The 20,394-nt window shown below is 38.3% G+C and overlaps 1 protein-coding gene across 2 annotated transcripts; it reads right to left on the bottom strand.

The window, feature by feature from the left end:
* Window positions 1-1,453: 1,453 nt before the first annotated feature.
* Window positions 1,454-5,132, bottom strand: LOC130997469 (uncharacterized). Of its 2 annotated transcripts, XM_057922782.1 has the most exons (10): window positions 4,976-5,132; window positions 4,662-4,757; window positions 4,430-4,504; window positions 3,439-3,525; window positions 3,118-3,174; window positions 2,665-2,757; window positions 2,101-2,173; window positions 1,948-2,023; window positions 1,752-1,842; window positions 1,454-1,681 (listed from the first exon to the last, which is right to left on the bottom strand). In XM_057922782.1, exons 2-10 carry the CDS (start codon window positions 4,710-4,712, stop codon window positions 1,559-1,561), a joined length of 726 nt encoding a protein of 241 aa, XP_057778765.1. In that variant the 5' UTR covers window positions 4,713-4,757; window positions 4,976-5,132; the 3' UTR covers window positions 1,454-1,558. The 2 variants fall into 2 exon arrangements, with proteins under 2 accessions (XP_057778765.1, XP_057778764.1); XM_057922781.1 differs by having other exon boundaries at window positions 1,454-1,842; window positions 4,976-5,127.
* Between the last annotated feature and the right edge of the window lie 15,262 nt (window positions 5,133-20,394).

The raw sequence follows: 20,394 nt of genomic DNA, 5'->3' as shown, positions 1-20,394 counted from the left end.
CATCAATTGACACTTTTGAGATGGGCACGGAGATTAAGAATAAAGGGTTAAGAGTGTAAAATAAGTGAGATCCACTTATTTTATGTGGGTAAAGACAATAAGGACTATATACTATTTTAAGAAAGTGTCAATTTAAATGGGACAAACGAAAAAGTAAGTGTGCCAATTGAAATGGGAAAGAGGGAATAATATCTTCAATTTCAAAATTTCTAAAACTAATAATAGCAATAAAAACTAACGACATTAAATAATATGCTAATTAAATATGAAAAAATAAAAACATAAATAATTAAATGGATTACAAATAAGTTATTAAGGTTCCCAAAAAAATATTTATGTTATATACTCCCTTTATACTGTAAAAATAATCGTAAGAGAAAGTGACACGAATTTTAATAAAAGTGATTAAGACGGGGGCCGATGGAAAACAGGTGCGGCGAGACAGCATGGTTTTTCGACGGTGAATAAGACGCCGCTGGTATCGGCTCGGGAGGGAGATATCGGCGCGGCGGTGGTGGATGGTTTCTGCTGCGCTAAGAGGACTATGTTGGGGCACAGATCGATGGAGAGCGCCGATTTGAGGAAAATGAGGATTTTCAGCACATTTCTAAGGGTGGAATTCAACGTGAGAAAGGGGTGAGCGAGATTTGACATTTGCGGTGAGGCCTTGCTGGTACGAAGGGTGAAGGCGGAGGTGGTGTGTGGGGTCGCGGACGGCCGTAACCGCCATTAAAAAAAATAATAATAAAAAAGTAAAAAAAAATCTAATAGTGTTAACCGCCGTTAAAATGCAGGGTTATTTAGTGCGATTTTACCACGTTGAGGTTGTAAACAACGCTTACCTTAACTATAGAATCCTATATTCGATAGGGACACCATTGATAGGGGGAATTTGATACTTAACCCTAATAATAATAATAATAATAATAATAATAATATTCCATTGTCATTGTCATTCCATTCTAAAATCCATTTCATTGCCTTCTAATTCCATTCTTATATACCAACCATCACCTAATTTTATAAACAACAATCATATCTCTCGATTCTATCAAATTTGAACATAGAAATATATATTTTTTTTATTTAAAAAAAAAACATATAGATAATATGTACACGATGTCATCTTTGTAAACATCTAAATGTCCATATCAACATTTCAACATGCCACATCAGTTTCAATTTGAGTGAAATAAAATATGTGCTAAAATTACTAAAATCAATAAGTTTATATATATTTTTTAACACTTAAAAATTAAAATTGGTCCAAAATTGGCATATTTATTTACCAATAACCCTTTTATTATGAATTCTATAGAATGCTGAATGCCTACTACTTCCGGAGTTATAAATTAGTTATATTCTCTTCTACTATTTTAATTAATTAATATCTATTACCGAAACCTTTTAAGACCTCTATTTTTATTTTATACCTCTGTGTACTTGTATCCTATTTCATGTTAAAATTAAGTATGATTAACCTAAATCAAATTCAAAACAACATAGATGATCCAACGTTAAAAAAATTAAGGCAAAATCATATGATGTGCATTTTCGTTCATTGCTGCATTTTCTGGAGCAAGCTTTCCACCCTGATTTTTTGTTGTGTAGGGCTCATCGACTCCGTTTGTATGATTGTATTTGAAACTAGTACAATAATTGATGGAGTAGAAGCATTCACCTAAACAAATAACAAATACATGAAGTGGATAAAAGTTTATAAGAGCGACATAAATAAACATGAGGCTTACCCAAACCCTGCCATTCAAGCCAACTGCAATCTCAAAAGCAATCTTTTTCCCAAGAGTCTCAAGAACAGGACTAGTTGGAGAGCTCAGCAACCTATAGAGCAAGCAAACACAAAGTCAGCGAGATCCACTGGTGTAGTGGTTAAGCACTCAATAGAAGATTAGTGCATTTTTCTTTTAATGGAGAGTAATGTCATACGTTCTTGATAATCCAGTTGACGTTTCAAACATGAACCCGTCTTTAAGGGGACCATACTCTGCCGCTTTCCCAGTGGCTACAGAGCAGAAGCAACTTCTTATTAAGAAAGAAAGAGGCAGCAAAGAAGTAAAGAAGCAAAGTCAATAGACCAACCATCCATGCAGGACAACTCAGGGTTCATGCCGGTATCTGCCTTGACAACTCGGACATACAACAAAGTGCCCATCTGCAAATGAAACCAAAGGTCTGACAAGTCAGCCATGTACAAGGCATCCAGACAAGTATAACAAAAAACACAGAATCAATGTAGAACATATATCTCAAAATTACACATTTGAAACAAAAGTGTGAACATTCTTGAACAATGTGAATGCATATATCATCTATTTGTCTCAATAGTAATCTTATTGTGCCTGTGGAACAGAGAGATGGGAGAAGGCTGAAGAACGGAGACAAGAAAATTAGATATATCCATTTACAAAAAAACCATGTTCAGACAACCCCTTGATTTACGTGTTCATATCCCAAAATAAAAATGCTAGAATACCACTCTTCTAAGATATTTTGATTTAATCATTACCGTATACAATAAAGTATTAGATGGGATATAAATCATCAAAGGCACCGTCATCCCAATTCATAATTTTGAAGTACACTAGTCGTGCACGTTAGCAGATCCAGAGTGCATGCAAACTTATGTAGAGTAGAGGTATTAACCTCAAACTTGGGAATATTTCTCCTGGTTCCACCTTCAAAAGCAAGCACTGGCAGAAAGGCTAGCATGGGACCTTTTATATCCACAAAAAAATTCTGTTACATCACATAACAATTATTAGAGATACCAAACACACAATTATATAATGAACGTCTAAATTAACAAACAAGAGTGAACTAGCATATACAAGCTAGCTATACTTGAAACAACAACAATCAAGACCCAAATCAATATGAAACATAGCCCCATCAGCAGCCTACCAGGCTACCACCAAAGTAGATAACAGAAAAATCTGCATCCTACTAAATGAACCAATTTGAATTATATCACGTGGTATCCAGTGACATGGAAGCAAAATTAACACAATCTAAAAATAATATGCATTACAAAGTAGTGAGAAATTTAAATGCAATGGCCATCTTTATAACAGGTCATTCCGGATCAAGAGTACTTACATCAGACCTTGCATCAACCACTATACCAAGAACATTATCCCCAGCACTAGGCACATACTGTAGAAATGAATGAATTGAATTAGAAACATTAAACAGTTCTACATAGACATTAGCCAAATTCTTAGAGAACCAAAAGCGACTACTGGCCTAAATAAACAAACAAACAAAAAACAAAGAAAAAAAACTTGGAAACATCTAAACCAGGTTATATTTTACGTGTTCAACGATTGATGTGCAGATGAAATGTTTGAAATCAAACATATAACGCAAACCAGTTCTTAATATGTGTTTACAATTTCTAGAAACTACTATCTAACTCACCCGTTTGTGGGAGCTTTCAACCCAATACTTGTTTGGTTTTGAGAATCTCAGCATTCCGGCTTTCACAACAGATATTACATCACCATCCTGCGAAAATAGGACAAACAGTATCAACATCTCAATCCAAAGGGGAAAACACAACTTGAAATCTATTAAAAAGCAAAAATATACTCGATCAAACTTCTGTTATGCATGGTTTAGAAACTACTGATTCCACCGCGCATCAAAATATCCACAACAAATCATTATTTTATCTAATTTAGCATATCTCTGAGAGAAAAAAATAATCACCTCAGCTTTAGCAATGAAAGAAAAGGCAATTCAAACGAAGAACTTCAGGGAAATAACAGTAGACATTCACTTTGAAAACAGCAGCATCATGATCACTAGTGTAAATCTAGTTACAAGATGTAAAAAGACCTGAAATCTTAAGGCCATAATTGGAGAGATTATCAGACGAAGAACAATATTAGAAGATCTAAGTGCACATATATTGCTCACATAACTACCAGAAAAGAAGGCAAGTAGACTAGTGCATACACTAAGACCAAAGATGCACATTTTTCAAATTTATAACTAAATAATAGCATCTCTAAAAAAGTAAAATTTTAACTCATTCCTCGAGAAAATGTCACAACTATCAGCAGTCAATGGATTAGCTTTCTTTAAACTATTTCCTTCTTTTTCTATGCTTAAAATGTCAAAACAGAGAAACAACATTCCAATCAAGAACAAATACATAACAAAATAAATCCTAACGGGGCATTTAATTTGGCTGATAGGATGGATTGATAAAAATAATCTAAGCTAATCTACCATTTACTACGATGGATTGATTAATTCTGAATTTGTTTGACCATCTTATCCTTCAACTACTCAAACCATATATTTTATCACTATTATTTCACTCAAAGTAAACGACCCTAAATCATAGTATATTTTAGCAATCTATATCACTCAAAGTAAACACCCTCTAAAAGAAGTAGTGAACCTGACGGAGGCCACCACCAAGCTTGATGGTTTGACTAGTTATTTTGGAGAGGTCCAGTACCACATCTCCTGGAAACTGAACAGAAAAATGGTTGGGGAAAAATCATCAAAAAATTGAGCAGAAACACAATTTCGTCATAGTGAAAGACACTCTCAATAAACTAATTGATTAAATACACAAAAATAAATAATTATGTGAAGAAAAAAAAAAAAACAGAGTTCGTCACTCTTACCACTTGTTGATCAATAAGGCTCGAAGAAGGCATTGAGGGCTTCAATGCCATATCTGCCGAAAACTGATTTTCAAACCTTATTGCAACTTGAATCACCTAATCAAACAGCCGCAGTCACCAATAGCAGAAAAGACAATCACTGGCAGTAATTTAGAAAGAACAGTAACTATGCACTAAAGTTTAAAACCATATATATACACTTTAATTTGGACTACACTGATTTTTGTCCCCATCATAAACCTAGTGCATAATGCTGCAACTTTCCACCTAAACACCACTAACCACCCAAAAACAAGTTAAGTAAAAGTAATCACCTTGGGCGGAGGCGAGGCAGACAGGGGGAGGCGGCGCGGCAGACTGGGATTCAGGGGCGGGGCGAGGAAGAGGGTTCTGTGATTGTGCGTATCGCGAAAGTGAGAGAGAGAGAAGAGAGAGCTATAATTTTGGGCTTTGTTTTACTTATATTGGGTCGTTAATTCAAAAGTTAGCTTGGTCTTTATTCATAAGAATTGGGCCATAATAATAAAAGAATAATAAGGACTTGGAACTTGGGCCTTTATTTTAATTTGTGAGGTGGGTAATATTTTGAGCACTGATGAATTGCTTCTGAAGATTTAATAGCACATTAAATTTTAGGATAATTTTAAACACATCTCCTAATTTTCTCACTATAGCCCCTTACTTAAAAAATTATTACTAATAATTATGATTATACCATTTTATCTTTATAACTAAAAAAATTAAAAATAAATTAATAAGCAAATTGTGATTTCAAATCACCTCAATTCTAATAAGCTTTTAAGGGCATATTTTATCTCTTTCTTCAATTGATAATAGCAGTATCTCCCCGATGGTACTATACAAAGTAATTACATTATCTTTCTCGATTGCACTACGCAAGTGTTAGTCAAAAAGCAACAATTGTCAAAAAGTTGCAGCTGCTTTATTTTGTCAAATAAAGGCAGCCCCAATTCTCCAACTTGGCGTGCACCTACCGCCACCAACCACCTCTCACCAACCACCTCTCACCTACCACCTCCAAATCTTCCTATAAATAGAGAGCTCTTCTGCAGCATCCAACACACAACACCAAACAACCATCAAAGCTTTCTGCTAGAGAGAGATAGAGAAAGAGAGAGAGAGAGAAAAATCTTGTGAGAGAAAACTTCAGTGTGGAAGTTATACACGAGTGATAAAAGTGAGTTGAGAGATAGCCTCTGCGTAGGCAGATACAAAATACAGTGTGGTAATTTTGTTGTACTCCTCCTTTTGAGATTCTCTAATATATTGGTGTGGGTCCGTGGACGTAGGCAGTTTGGCCGAACCACGTTAAAAATATCGGTGTCATTTATTTTTCTCGTTTCATATCGGTCGATATCCAAAATATTGCGTCACACTAGATCCCGGGCGGAATTAGTTGCGTCTAATTTCCCAACAACTGGTATCAGAGCCACGTTGGTGGCGAAATTTTTTTTTCTTGCGCTGGTACTATTCACGTGAATAGTGAATTCGTGAATAGTAAATTTTGCGAACAGTGTTTCGTGCGCAACGGTAATTATTCTTTTAAAATTCTTAGTATGCTCTGTGGTTGCAGTGTAAACTGAACCTCCACATCAGAAACGAATTTTTTGAGAAAATTATCGTGTTTTTTGATCGAGTGGGAGCAATGTCGACAGACGATAAAATTTCCAAAATGGAGAAATTCAATGGTGTGAATTTTGGATTTTGGAAAATGCAAATGGAGGATTACTTGTACCAGAAGGACCTGTATAAGCCCTTGAAGGAAAAGCCAGTGGATATGAAGGACGACGAGTGGGAGGTGCTTGATCGAAAAGCACTCGGCGCAATCAGACTGACCTTATCAAAGTCAGTCGCCTTCAACATAAAGCATGAGAAGACAACAGCGTCTCTCATGAAAGCTTTATCCAGCATGTACGAGCAGCCGTCTGCAGCAAATAAAGTTCATTTGATCAAGAAATTGTTCAATATGAAAATGACGGAGAGCGGAAGATTTGGAGAGCATTTGAACGAGTTCAACGAAGTGACGGACCAACTTACCACGGTGGACATCGAATTCGATGATGAGGTCCGGGCTTTGTTAATTCTTGGGCAGTTACCTGAGAGCTGGAATGGCACAGTCACGGCCATTAGCAGCTCTGCCGGTAAGTCCAAAATGAAGTTCGATGATGTCGTGAGCATGATCTTAACCGAGGAGATCCGGAGGCAGTCAGATGTAGTCTCCACTTCAGGTGCCGCTTTAAATGCAGAAAGCAGAGGTAGAAACTCAAACAGAAGTCAAGGGCGTGGACGGAGCAAGTCAAGGAATGGCAGGCAGAGCTCCAGGATCCACAAGAATTCCAACAAATCAAAGTCTGTTGAATGTTGGAACTGTGGTCAGGTCGGACACTACAGAACGCAGTGTAAAGTACCTTCAAAGGGAAACGAGACAAAGACCGAAGCCAATGTTGTGGCTGAAGAAGAAGGCGATGCCTTGATATGTTCCATGGAGAAAAGGGCCGAGTATTGGGTCATAGACTCTGGAGCATCTTTCCATGCCACCTCGAATCGAAATTCCTTCATAAATTACATGTCGGGAAATTTCGGAGAAGTATATCTCGGAGATGATCACCCATGCAGCGTGGTGGGCATAGGAGAAGTACAGATCAAACTCAATGGATCTGTATGGAAATTGAAGGACGTGAGACACATTCCAGAGTTGAGGAAGAACTTGATCTCCGTCAAGCAATTGTCAAGAGAAGGATGTGATACACACTTCTCAGGTGATTATTGGAAAATCACTAAGGGCGCAATGATTCTTGCACGTGGCAAGGATACTGGAAGCCTATACACAACGATGAATGCGTGTGTGACAATTGCAGTTGCTGATAGCAAGAAGAATGCAAATTTGTGGCACCAAAGACTTGGGCACATGAGCCAGAAAGGGCTCAAGTATATGCATTCGAAAGGGAAACTACTAGAGCTTCAGTCTGTTGATATAGACTTTTGCGAAAGTTGTATCTACGGGAAGCAGAAGAGGGTGAGTTTCAATACCAGTGGTAGAACTCCGAAGCAAGTAAAGCTTGAGTTAGTCCACACAGATGTTTGGGGCCCAACAGCAGTTTCATCCATTGGCGGAAAGTCTTACTTTGTGACTTTCATCGATGACCACTCGAGAAAGGTGTGGGTTTACTTCTTGAGACACAAGTCAGAGGTGTTTGAGGCGTTCAAGAAGTGGAAGGCCATGGTGGAGAATGAAACTGGCTTACGGATAAAGAAGTTGAGATCCGATAATGGTGGAGAATACGAAGATATGGCGTTCAAGAAATTTTGTTACCAGGACGGCATCAAGTTAGAAAGGACGTTGCCAGGGACACCACAACAAAATGGAGTTGCAGAACGCATGAACCGGACGTTGACAGAAAGAGCTAGGAGCATGAGGATACATGCAGGACTGCCAACATAATTTTGGGCAGAAGCTGTCAACACAGCGACATATCTCGTTAACCATGGGCCATCTGTACCATTGGAGTACAGAATACCTGAGGAAGTTTGGAGCGGCAAAGAAATTAAACTTTCTCACTTGAAAGTATTTGGTTGTGTCGCGTATGTACACATTAGTGATAATGCCAGGAGTAAGCTCGACTCCAAATCACTAAAATGTACTTTCATTGGATATGGTGGAGATGAGTTCGGGTACCGTTTTTGGGATGACAAAAACAGGAAGGTCATTCGAAGCAGGAATGTCATATTCAATGAAAATGTGATGTACAAGGACAGGAATGCAGTGCAGTCCACCGACACAACAAGTGACGATCCAACATACGTTGATCCAGATGATACTGCAGAGTGCAGTACATCAAAGCAAACAGATGAAGGTTTGCAGACGGAGGAGCCCAACTCTGAGGCTGATCCACCACAGTCTCCAGTTCCAGCTCCAACTCCTATACCCAGGAGGTCATCTCGACCTCATGTTCCAAACAGGAAGTACATGAATCAAATGTTACTGACCGATGCTGGTGAACCTGAATTCTATGAAGAAGCATGTCAAGTCGGAGATTCTGTCAAGTGGGAGCTTGCAATGAAAGAAGAGATAAAATCTCTTATCTCTAATATGACGTGGGAACTAGTTGAGTTGCCCAAAGGAAAGAAAGCTCTACACAACAAATGGGTGTACAGAATCAAAGAAGAGCATGATGGTTCAAAGCGATATAAGGCAAGATTGGTAGTCAAAGGTTTCCAACAGGAAGAAGGAATTGACTACACAGATATCTTTGCTCCGGTTGTAAAGTTGACAACAATCCGATCGGTCCTGAGTATTGTTGCAACGGAGGACTTGCATCTAGAGCAGTTAGATGTGAAAACTGCTTTCCTCAATGGTGACTTAGAGGAGGAAATATACATGCAACAACCAGATGGATTCTCTGTCAAAGGAAAGGAGAAGCTGGTGTGCAAGTTGAAAAAGAGCCTGTATGGCTTGAAGCAAGCTCCGAAGCAATGGTACAAGAAGTTTGATGGATTCATGCAGAAAAATGGCTACATGAAGTGCAATGCTGACCATTGTTGTTACTTCAAGAGGTTCGAGTCCAGCTATATCATCTTGCTACTTTATGTTGATGACATGTTAGTAGCCGGCTCAGACTTGAACGAAATCAAGAAGTTGAAAAGGCAGCTTTCAGCGGAGTTCGAGATGAAGGACTTAGGAGAAGCAAAGCAAATTCTCGGGATGAGAATTTACAGAGACAAGCAAAAAGGTGTTTTGCAGTTGTCTCAGGCCAACTACGTCAATCGAATCTTGCAAAGATTCAACATGAGCAGTGCTAAACCGGTTAGCTCAGCATTAGCTAACCATTTCCGCCTATCCAAAGAGCACTCTCCAAAGACTAAGGAGGAAAGAGACTTCATGGCTAAAATTCCTTACGCCTCAGCCATTGGAAGTCTGATGTATGCCATGGTCTGTACTAGACCAGATATCGCTCATGCAGTGGGAGTTGTGAGCAGATTTATGGCAAATCCAGGAAAGCAGCATTGGGAAGCAGTAAAGTGGATATTGAGATATCTACGTGGATCTACTGATAGATGCTTGTGTTTTCGACGAGGTGATGTAGCACTACAAGGCTTTGTAGATGCAGATTTTGCCGGTGAGGTAGATCGCAGGAGAAGCACTACCGGTTATGTCTTTACTGTTGGCACGACTGCTGTTAGTTAGATCTCGCAGATACAAAAGATTGTTGCTTTATCCACTACAGAAGCAGAATACGTGGCAATCACCGAGGCTAGCAAAGAAATGATCTGGTTTCAAGGGTTGTTGGCAGAATTGGGTTTTGATCAGACGAAGAATGTCTTGTACAGCGATAGTCAGAGTGCGATACATCTGGCAAAGAATTCAGCATTTCATTCTAGAACGAAACATATTGGACTTCGTTATCATTTCATCAGATCTCTGTTGGAGGATGAGGTGTTAATACTTGAAAAGATCCAAGGAGCTCAAAATCCAGCCGACATGCTTACAAAGGCAGTAACCATTGATAAATTGAAGTTGTGCTCAGCTTCAATTGGTTTGCTAGAATGACAAAGACAGAAAGGCTGCTGCGTTGATCGAGGTGTGAAGACAGATTGGAATCAGTCTTCAAGTGGGAGATTGTTAGTCAAAAAGCAACAATTGTCAAAAAGTTGCAGCTGCTTTATTTTGTCAAATAAAGGCAGCCCCAATTCTCCAACTTGGCGTGCACCTACCGCCACCAACCACCTCTCACCAACCACCTCTCACCTACCACCTCCAAATCTTCCTATAAATAGAGAGCTCTTCTGCAGCATCCAACACACAACACCAAACAACCATCAAAGCTTTCTGCTAGAGAGAGATAGAGAAAGAGAGAGAGAGAAAAATCTTGTGAGAGAAAACTTCAGTGTGGAAGTTATACACGAGTGATAAAAGTGAGTTGAGAGATAGCCTCTGCGTAGGCAGATACAAAATACAGTGTGGTAATTTTGTTGTACTCCTCCTTTTGAGATTCTCTAATATATTGGTGTGGGTCCGTGGACGTAGGCAGTTTGGCCGAACCACGTTAAAAATATCGGTGTCATTTATTTTTCTCGTTTCATATCGGTCGATATCCAAAATATTGCGTCACACTAGATCCCGGGCGGAATTAGTTGCGTCTAATTTCCCAACAGCAAGTCTGACCATCATTTTCTCAATAACTTTTTTATTACTTCTGAATAGGGAAGCATTGCAAATGGAACAGCTACGCTAATGTTTTGAGAGGTTCACTGTCGTCGAGGAGGAACCAAAAACATCCATTTCCTATTGAAACAACTATAAGAATATCTTGATTAAGTTATTAATTCCTTTGAATGAATGAAGAGAACTTAGTTGGATCAACATACAATTTGAAGATAAACTAATTATAATATTCACGATAAATCAATTTGAAATCATTGAGTCAAATTGATTATTTCTAATCGAATACAAAAATAAAAAAAGATGCCTGGAACCTCCATGGAAGAAAATATATAATACCAAAAACCAAGGGCGAAAAATTGAGGCAACACGTTGCCATTCTTCTTCTTCTTATCGCTGGTGGCGCCACCTCCACCTCCTGAACTCCGACAACTGCCTTCTAAGTTCTAAATCTAGTTAAAGTCTGCTATTAAAAAAAAAAAAAAAAAAAACCTTTCACAGTTGGGAGCTATGCAGTATTTCAGGAAAGGGGGTGCACTACAAAAAAGTGCCGATTTACCGGCGAGATTTATCGGCGGCAGCTCCCTTTCTGACGGCGGAGCGGCCTACCCGTAAATTTTAAATATATGGCTTAAATATTGGCAGCAAAATCGCCGCCGGCGATTTGGCCGCCGGTAAATATAAAGGCCGCCGGAAAATGTATATTAATTTTTTTAAAAAAATTAATAATAGCGGCGGCATGTGCCGCCGGTGATTAGCGGCGACTACATTGCCGCCGGTGATTAGCGGCGAGTGCGGGCCGGCTTTAACGGCGGCAATGGGCCGCTGCTAATTTTGAAGCCCAAATTCGGGCTTCAAGCCCTAACTCTGCAGATCAGCGCCCCCCCTCCCGCCCCCTGCCCTGCTGCCCCTGTCCCCTGCTGCTGCCGCTAGCTGCCGTCGCTGGCGCCGGTCGCCGCCGTCGCCTCCGTCAAGGTAAGCCCCACCTTTCCTTCTCTCTCTCTCTCACCCTTTCTTCCTCTTTCTCCTCTTAATTTCAAGCCAATCCTGCCGCCTCACACCGCTGCTGCCACCGCACGGTTCCGTTGTCGCCCCCACGGTACACTCTCATTTTTAATAGACTTTTATTTATTTATTTGTTTGATTAAAATTAACTTACCTCTAATTAATTTATAGGATGTTTTGTAACACCCCGCATTTTTCTCATTTTAAATATTTTGAGATTTATGTTTAAGAGCACTGAGATATAAAAATAAGTTATTGACGAGATGAGATTTCTAATAGGTTGAACTATTATATTTTCGATGATGGGATTAGAGAATGAAATACTTTGAGGAAATAAGGATGTAGGGAGATGTTGGTTGAACATTGATGAAGTTAAAATTTTCTTTTCTTTCATTAGTGGTAGCAGCTCTGGCGAAACCAAGCTCTAGCGTAGCCGAGCTCTACTCTGGAAGCAGAGCTGAAGATTGAGCTCTGCATGTAACACCCCGTACTTTTATGAGTAGTAGAAGTGTCGAGACACTACAGAGAGTACTATGGTACTGAGATATAAGATTATAATTAAGATAAGATGGAGTTATGGTGATAAATAGAGATATTGAGCATTAGAGTTACACCTTTTGATGAGATAAGTTATTATTCTAGATGGAGATATTTTGATGTTTGAGAGTGTTTGATGAACTTTGAGAATGGAAAAGTTGACGAATTTTCGAGTTACTCTTGACTGCACTATTCTGCCTTGAGTCTTGCTCTACTCTGCCGAGTTGGTTTTCGCTGCTTCAAACCAAGAAGTCATTCCTCTGCCCTTCTGCCCAGACAGAGGGGAAGTCATTCCTCTGCCCTTCTGCCCATACAGAGGGGAAGTCATTCTTCTGCCCAGACAGAGGGGAAGTCATTCCTCTGCCCTTCTGCCCAGACAGAGGGGAAGTCATTCTTCTGCCCAGACAAAGGGGAAGTCATTCCTCTGCCCTGTCAGTGAATGCATTCCTCTGGCGAGCATTTCTCTGCTCTGGTGCGGAACCTACTTTAGAGAGAGATGAGTCAAAGCAAATGGATAAACTTTGTTAACGGATAAGATATTTTATGCAAGTGGATAATTAAGCATGTGTTAATTATCCAATACTTGATGGCTAAGTAAATGGGGTTATATATATATATATATAACACCTTTCTCTTTCATCCCCCATAACAGACGTCCCTTTCCTCTCTCTCCTCTCTCTTCTCTCTCTCCTCTCTTGACTGTCATTACCCAACGCCATTGATAAGCTGGTAAAAAGCTTCGTAAGTTACTTGTATCCCATAACCACCGATTAAATCTAGCTGAAAACACTCGTATATCCATAGAACGAAAGCTGGGTTTGAGCTAGGAATCAAGAAGGTGGAACTATACTTTTCGTTACAGATCATAAGAGTAAGCTTCTAAACACATGAATCTACTTATATCTAAGCTTTATGAGCATGTAGATGAGGGATCAAAGCATGAAAACAACTCCTAATTCAAGTTGGTAATTTTCGAAGATTACTAGGGTTGGAAGTCTTCTACAATTTTGTCGTCTTCTAACTTTAAGATGGAGAGTATATGCATGCTATTAAGATGTTAATTATTGGTCTTTGAATAAAAAGCATGATTTTGATTTTGAGATATGGTATATAAAGGTGTTAGGTTGTGTGATGTTGGAAAGATAAGATTCATGAAGAAAGTGAGGATTTGATTATGAAATGAGCCTATGAGATTGAAGTTATGATTATTGATGGATTAAAATGATGGTTAGAAATGATTAATAACGATTATGATGAATTGGTTTGACAAGAAAATAGAGTATGCTTGGTTAATGAGTTAATTGGCTAGCTTTTAAGCTACTGACTTGATTGTTTTCGACGGAGTTTTTGACACCCAAAAATCTTGAAAATTTTATGGTAAGTATATATAAGTGTTAGGAACGTTCATGTAAAATTTGAGGTCATTTGAACATCGTCTGATAACCTTTTAAGTTATGAGTCTCCAACTGCAACTTTCTACCGAAAGTGTGGAAGAAACAGATACTAGAGTCACTTTTCCAGTAGCTTTTCATGAGTTTATGGTTTCCAAATTTTTATATGAACAATATGAACATGTTATCTAGCTACCCATAAAAGGTTAAGTCTTTTTGACAAGATCTACTATTTTTCTAAAATCAAAACTTTCAGTTGCACATAACTGTCGAATATGGTAGACTGTAGGAAAATGGTCATATCTCCTAAACCACATAGAGTTTTGCAACCTACCTTTTTTTAAAAGAAACTAGACTTCAAGAGGTTTCAAATGGTATGAGTCCCAAATCCAGGAAGGTTCTGAGGTAAAACAGTTTATTCCTCGAAGTTAAAACAGAAGAGTATGAAGTCAAGTATGGTTTTTCACAATTACACCTACCTTTGTTTTAGTAAATTGCATGTGTAAATGGCGATAATTACACACCATAGTAATTCATAAAAAGGCTAATGGAGTATATATATGTTTAAATATATATAGATGTAATACTTTTCCGAGATAGATTTACTTAACCAAATTTGGTTCTCTTGAGATTTTTAACCACATGGTGAAGTCATTAAGCATTATGTGAGTTATCTGATATTAAAGAGGGTGTTATAACATTATAACTTTGGTATGTGATTGTTATATGGGTTTGAGTATCTAGAAGTCGTTCTTTAAGGAACAGATTAGACTTAAAATTTTGGTGATATGTTGAAAATAGAAACGATGAATATTTAGGAAGTATTATAAGAGTGATTTTGTTATGAAGAGTGATTAGTTACAAGGAAACAATGAGGAAGAAAGACTAATACTTAGATAAGAATAGTAAACCTAGTGAGGATTTGTCTGATTGACGTTTATTTTATTACATGATCGTCTATGCCAACGATGATATCTGAAGACACGAGTCAAGGGCATAAGTATGATTTCTCCGAAGTACGAGGACCAAAGCTAAGATTTCCAGGTGGGCATTACTTTCTAATACTCCTATTACTGGCTTTCTAAATGATGATTATGATGATGTTTATAAGTTTTAAGATGATCTGAGATAAATTGATGTTTGAACTAATTAACTTGCCGAGTTTTGATGACGACGAGCCTGTACGTTACCCTCTACGGATGAGACGATTTCGGGTCCTGCCAAAGGCGGGATTGTGTACACGGAGGTAACCGTGAGCTGTATACCGGGTTGGCCGGTCAGAAATGACTGTGAGCCGACTGTCAGGTCGGCCGGTTACGGTGCTTGAGAAGGAGGCCTACTTCTCAGTACCATGATGATGATGAGTTGTAGAAGCGGTACTACATGCTAAGTATTTGTGACTGCAGTCTATCTTTCATTACTTTATGATGCTTATAATTTATCAATTGCTTACACATGTTCTTTTAAAGAAAAACCCCTGTGTGATGTATAAATGGCAAGTTAAATGTATAGCTCTAAGAGCGAGATTGTTTATTTTCGGCTTATGTCCACTGAGTATTTTATACTCAGCCCTGCATGTATTTCTAAATGTGCAGGATGAGCAAGGAGAGAGATTGGGGATTCGCTGGAGGGCTGTTGTTCATAGACGACCCTTTTGAGTACCGTATTTTACTACTATACGGATGTGCGAAGACTATGTTCTTGAAACTTAATTAGGATTGTTACTCTCAGCTATATGTCTTCATACATATAGTCTGATCACGTTTTGCTGTGCTACTCTGAGCAATATGAATCGTTGTATATATTTAGCTATACTCCCTTTGTTTTTGTTGGCTAAGAACCTTGATACATTTGAATAAATGAAGCAGATAATGTTTCTATTAAGTTTGATGATATTTTATATGTTTTTAACTTGAATTATTAGTAGCTTCCGCTGGACGAGTCTTTCAGATTCCCTTGTTCTACCCTATCATTTTATTAGTCGTATCGATACCCAATCTACGCTATCACTGGCTAGATGCCGGGCTGCGACATGTTTAAAGTATGATTAATTTTAAATTGATTTACTATTATTTTGTTAAATTAAGTATGATAATATAAATTGATTTATTGTTTCGGATGAAATGATATGTTAATTAGATTAATTTTAAATTGATTTACTGTTTCGAATGAAATTTGTTAATTAGATTAATTTTAAATTGATTTACTGTTTCGGATGAAATGATATGTTATTATATATTGTGGGATAGATTTAATCAATTTCTTAAGGATCTTCTCCCTTTGGGATATAAATTGATTATTTCTTAAGGATCTTCTCCCAACAAATGATTGTGTTTGATTTAATTACCTTGTTTTTTTTTTATTGTTTTATATGTTTTATTCTTTTTCCAAGATTGGTTGTATTAACAACACCTGGGCGGACTACCTTATCACTCGAAATTTAGGTGTTAAAGTTAAACAACGGCCGCCGTCGGATCACCTCGGTTTATTGGTCGCCGCCTGCGTTTGCTTGGATCAAAGCAAATACGGATGGTTCGGCGGTTGGGGCGCCTGGTCGTATTTGTGCAGGAGGAGTTTTCAGAGATTGGCGAGGCTTTGTAAGGGGCTGTTTCCATGTGGAAGGAGGTACGGGGTATGCGTTTGAAGCGGAACTTTTAGGTATTATTACGGCTATAGATTTTGCTCACCATTGCGGCTGGTTTAAGATCTGGTTTGAAGCGGATTCGGCTTACGTTGTTAACGCCCTGACGACTAAATTAAGCAAAGTTCCTTGGAGATTTCAAGCTATGTGGAGAAGAGCTCTTTCATTCCTTGATCATATGGAATTTAGAATAAGTCATATTTTTAGAGAAGGGAATGTTCCTGCGGACATTATGGCTAGTCCACACACCCCCAAGGGACGTTGGACTCACAATATTCCGCTGATTTATGATGCCGTCATTAGGGATCTTTCGGTGCATAGCTATGTACGGTAAAAATAGGCTGTTTGTTTTTCTGGTTGGGGACTTTAGACAAACAATTGGCGGGCCGCCTATGGGGATCTGCTTTGGAGCTGGGCAGAGGTTTTCCTCGGTTTTGGCTGGTGCTCTATTCTGAATTTACGCGACTTCATGGTCTCTGTTCGGATAAAAAGAGATTTTTGGCATTTAAAAGGTTTCCGCCTTGGGTGTAATCTTCCGGACATTTTTTCAAACACCTGGTGGCTTTGCAGTTGCTACATTGGGAGAGCTACCGTCTGGGCTGGACAGCATGCTGAATGGAGGTGCTGGAGAGCTTACGGGAAGTCTGGAGATGGAGGGCATAAAGAAGTGTTGCGGCGACGGCATATAACCGGCCGCACTACTTTGCATGCTCGTTGGGGCTCTCCGGTTGGGTCTCGCTGTTTGTTGATAGCGGGTAGGCAGAGGATAGGTTGGAGGCGACAGCATATTACCGGTCCAACAACCTTCCGGCATGATTTCTGGACGAGGATTTTTCGGCGTTCTCGGTTTAGGCGACGACATCTCACCGGCCTCAACTGGAATCTCCTCGCTGACTCTCCTCGGTTCCCTAGTTTTTTGGTCTTAGAGCTGTGGGATGGTTTATGGCAACGGAGTATAACCGGCCATACCCCTCACGGTTCGATGATAGAGCATAGGGCGATGGCGTATCACCGGTCTTTTGCTCTTTCTGTGTGTCTTTTTCGGTGGTCAGTTGGCGACGGCGTCTCACCGGCCTTCTGGCTTTGTCTTCTGTTTTGTTTTTGTTCCTTTTTTCTGAGCCGGGATGGTTTAGGGACGATGGTTAGGCCGGAGTTCCTGAAACTTTCTCTTCCGCTCTTCTTTTTTGCTTTTCTAGACGGGTACTCTTTTTCCCTCTTACGGTTTTTCCCATGGGGTTTTCTGTAGGAGGGTTTTAACGAGGCCCGACCTTTAGTTTGCGTTTCTGTGCTCTCAAGGGTTTAGTTCTCTCGCTTTTGTTTTCTCTTTTTTTCGTCCTTTTATAAAAATGCAATTTAATGTTATTATTTCTTCGACATTGGGGGACCGGGTAGACCTAGTATAGGCTTAGTAAATTAGGACCACTATGGTCACTATAGTTGCTGGTAGAGTCGAGCACTTGGTAGTTAGGATAGTGGAGTTATGCTGTCGAAATTTTCTTAGATTCAAGTAATTTATTATATTTGATTTATTTTTATTTTCAATTAGAATTTGCAAGAATAAGTGATAATCGTACGTGGATGTACGCGAGATACAATGATCGTGATGCATTTGAAACGGGACTTGAGAGTTTCCTCGAGTTTGCGATAAATCAAATGGCGTATACAAATGGAATTGGTAACATTAGGTGCCCGTGTAGGAAGTGTAAGAATAAAGTCTTTGCATCTGTACCTACAGTCAGAGAACATGTTACTAGGCGTGGATTTGTCCACAATTACACAAACTGGTGTTATCAAGGGGAAGCACCAGTGTATATGCCGGCAGAACATACTAGAATGGATGAGGATGATGGGTCATACAGTAACTACCAAAGGATGGTGCATGATCATGTTGGACCTAGTAATTATCAAGATCCTCCAAATTTCGAGGAGCCGCCTAATCCTGACGTTCAACAAATTTATGACATGTTGAACGCAGCCGATAGTCCTCTATACCCTTCCTGTGACACTTACTCACAGTTATCCTGGATGACACAATTCATGAGCATAAAGGTTGAAAATCACATGTCAGAGAGATGTTTTAATCAGATATCTGAGATGGTTCAAAAGGCTTTACCGAAGGATAACAACTGCCCTGACAGCTTTTACAGTACGAAGAGAAAAAAAATTAAAAAATTAAAAATAAATTAAAAAATAAAATTTATTTGCCATAAAAATAAGAGCGGCATGAGACTGATCCGTAATTAACAACATCACTTGGATATCATCTCGTCATATTCAAATGTTATGAATATATGATATATATTGTATATTGAAATAGTCATTAAATGATTTAATAGGTAATAGATATATCAATTATACGAGTGTTCTCTACTGAAGACAATTCAAAAGGAACTTCAAGGTTAAGCGTGCTTGACTTAGAGTACAACTAAGATGGGTGACCCACTGGGAAGTTCGTCTAAGGTTTGAAATACTGTATAAATACGAAAATATTGGTGGAGATAAATAAATAAATAAAATAATTTAAATAATTATATAATTAAAATAATTATATAATTACCGGCGGCACCTTGCTGCCGGTAATTAGTGACGGCAATAGCCCGCCGGTAATCACCCCGCATCGGCGACATCGGTAGTTGGTGGTGATCACCGGCGGCATATCTACCGCCGCTGATTACCGGCAGCGTTAAGTGTTGCCGGTAATCTCCAGCGGCTAAGTTTCGCCGCCGGCAATCACATCTCCGACGAGATAATTGCCAGCGGCAACGGGCCGCCGGTAATTGCATCGCCGGCGGCCGCTCCTTTTTTACGGGCGGGAATTGCCGCTGCTAATTCCTTTTTTTTTTGTAGTGGTGGTTGCATAAATGACTAAGAGGGTGTTTGGCTAAGCTTATTTTAAAGAGCTTATAAGCTCTTGAAGCTTATAAGATGTAATTTTTAAGAGCTTATAAGTTGTCAAAGTGTTTGGATAATTGAGCTTATAAGCTAGAGAGAGATTTTTTTGTTAGAGAGAGAGAATTTTTTGTTAGAGAGAGAAAATCGAAGAAAAATGAACTTAAATGATATATAATGAAAATAATAAATTATAGTTGAAAAATATTTGTAAAATGATTGTTACATATAAGATTATAAAAAATAAGTTGGGGTTGATGAACTTATTTTTTGGGGAGTTTATAAGCTCTTGGAGTTTATTTTTGGAGCTTATAAACTGTTTGGGAGCTTATTTTGCCTAACACTTTGGAGGAACTTATAAGCTACTAAACAACTTATAAGCTGTTTTGAGGAGCTTATAAGCTCAACCAAACACCCTCTTAAAAGGTTTTGGAAGTAGTTACTAAAAATTTAAAATGGAATTGTAGGGGTAAATACATATATTATTTTTTCTGAATGAGGGGTTAGAATGAGAATTTTGGTGGCTATATTTAAAATCACCCTAAATTTTATTATGTTGAGTAGATAAATATTTCGAGAGTAATCAATTTACAAATTAATTATTTGATTATGCAAAATTTATAAGTAAATTAGATTTGTTTGAGATTATTATTTTAGAATAATAATTTTATCAGTAAATAGAATTTGCATAATAAATAATATTATGTGCATATATTAAGTATAATTACTTGATTATGTGGTTATAGCATGAGAAGAGTATTTAAAATAAATTAAAGATTTAAGTTATTGTTTTGCAATAAATGTATTTTTAATAAATTAGTTTCCATAACCAATTAAAAAAAGGTTTAGCAAGGGTAAGGTTACTGTCCTTAGCTGATAAATAAATTTTCAATAATTTTAATTGAGTTTTGAAAATTCGAGCATAAGGAATCGGGTTTAATAGCTTCATAAAATTATTTGCCAAGACTAATATTTTGAGAATCTATTAAGATTAGACTATATATCTTGTAGATCCACTTTATAGGAAGAATTAACACTACTTTTATAAGATGAATTTGTGCATTTTTTTTATCTAGAGGCTTGACTTAT

Source organism: Salvia miltiorrhiza, chromosome 8 (genome assembly GCF_028751815.1).
Source record: "Salvia miltiorrhiza cultivar Shanhuang (shh) chromosome 8, IMPLAD_Smil_shh, whole genome shotgun sequence".
NCBI classification, from domain to species: Eukaryota; Viridiplantae; Streptophyta; class Magnoliopsida; order Lamiales; family Lamiaceae; genus Salvia; species Salvia miltiorrhiza.
The sequence above is the reverse complement of the archived record's forward strand: the minus strand, read 5'-3'. Positions and strand labels throughout refer to the sequence as shown.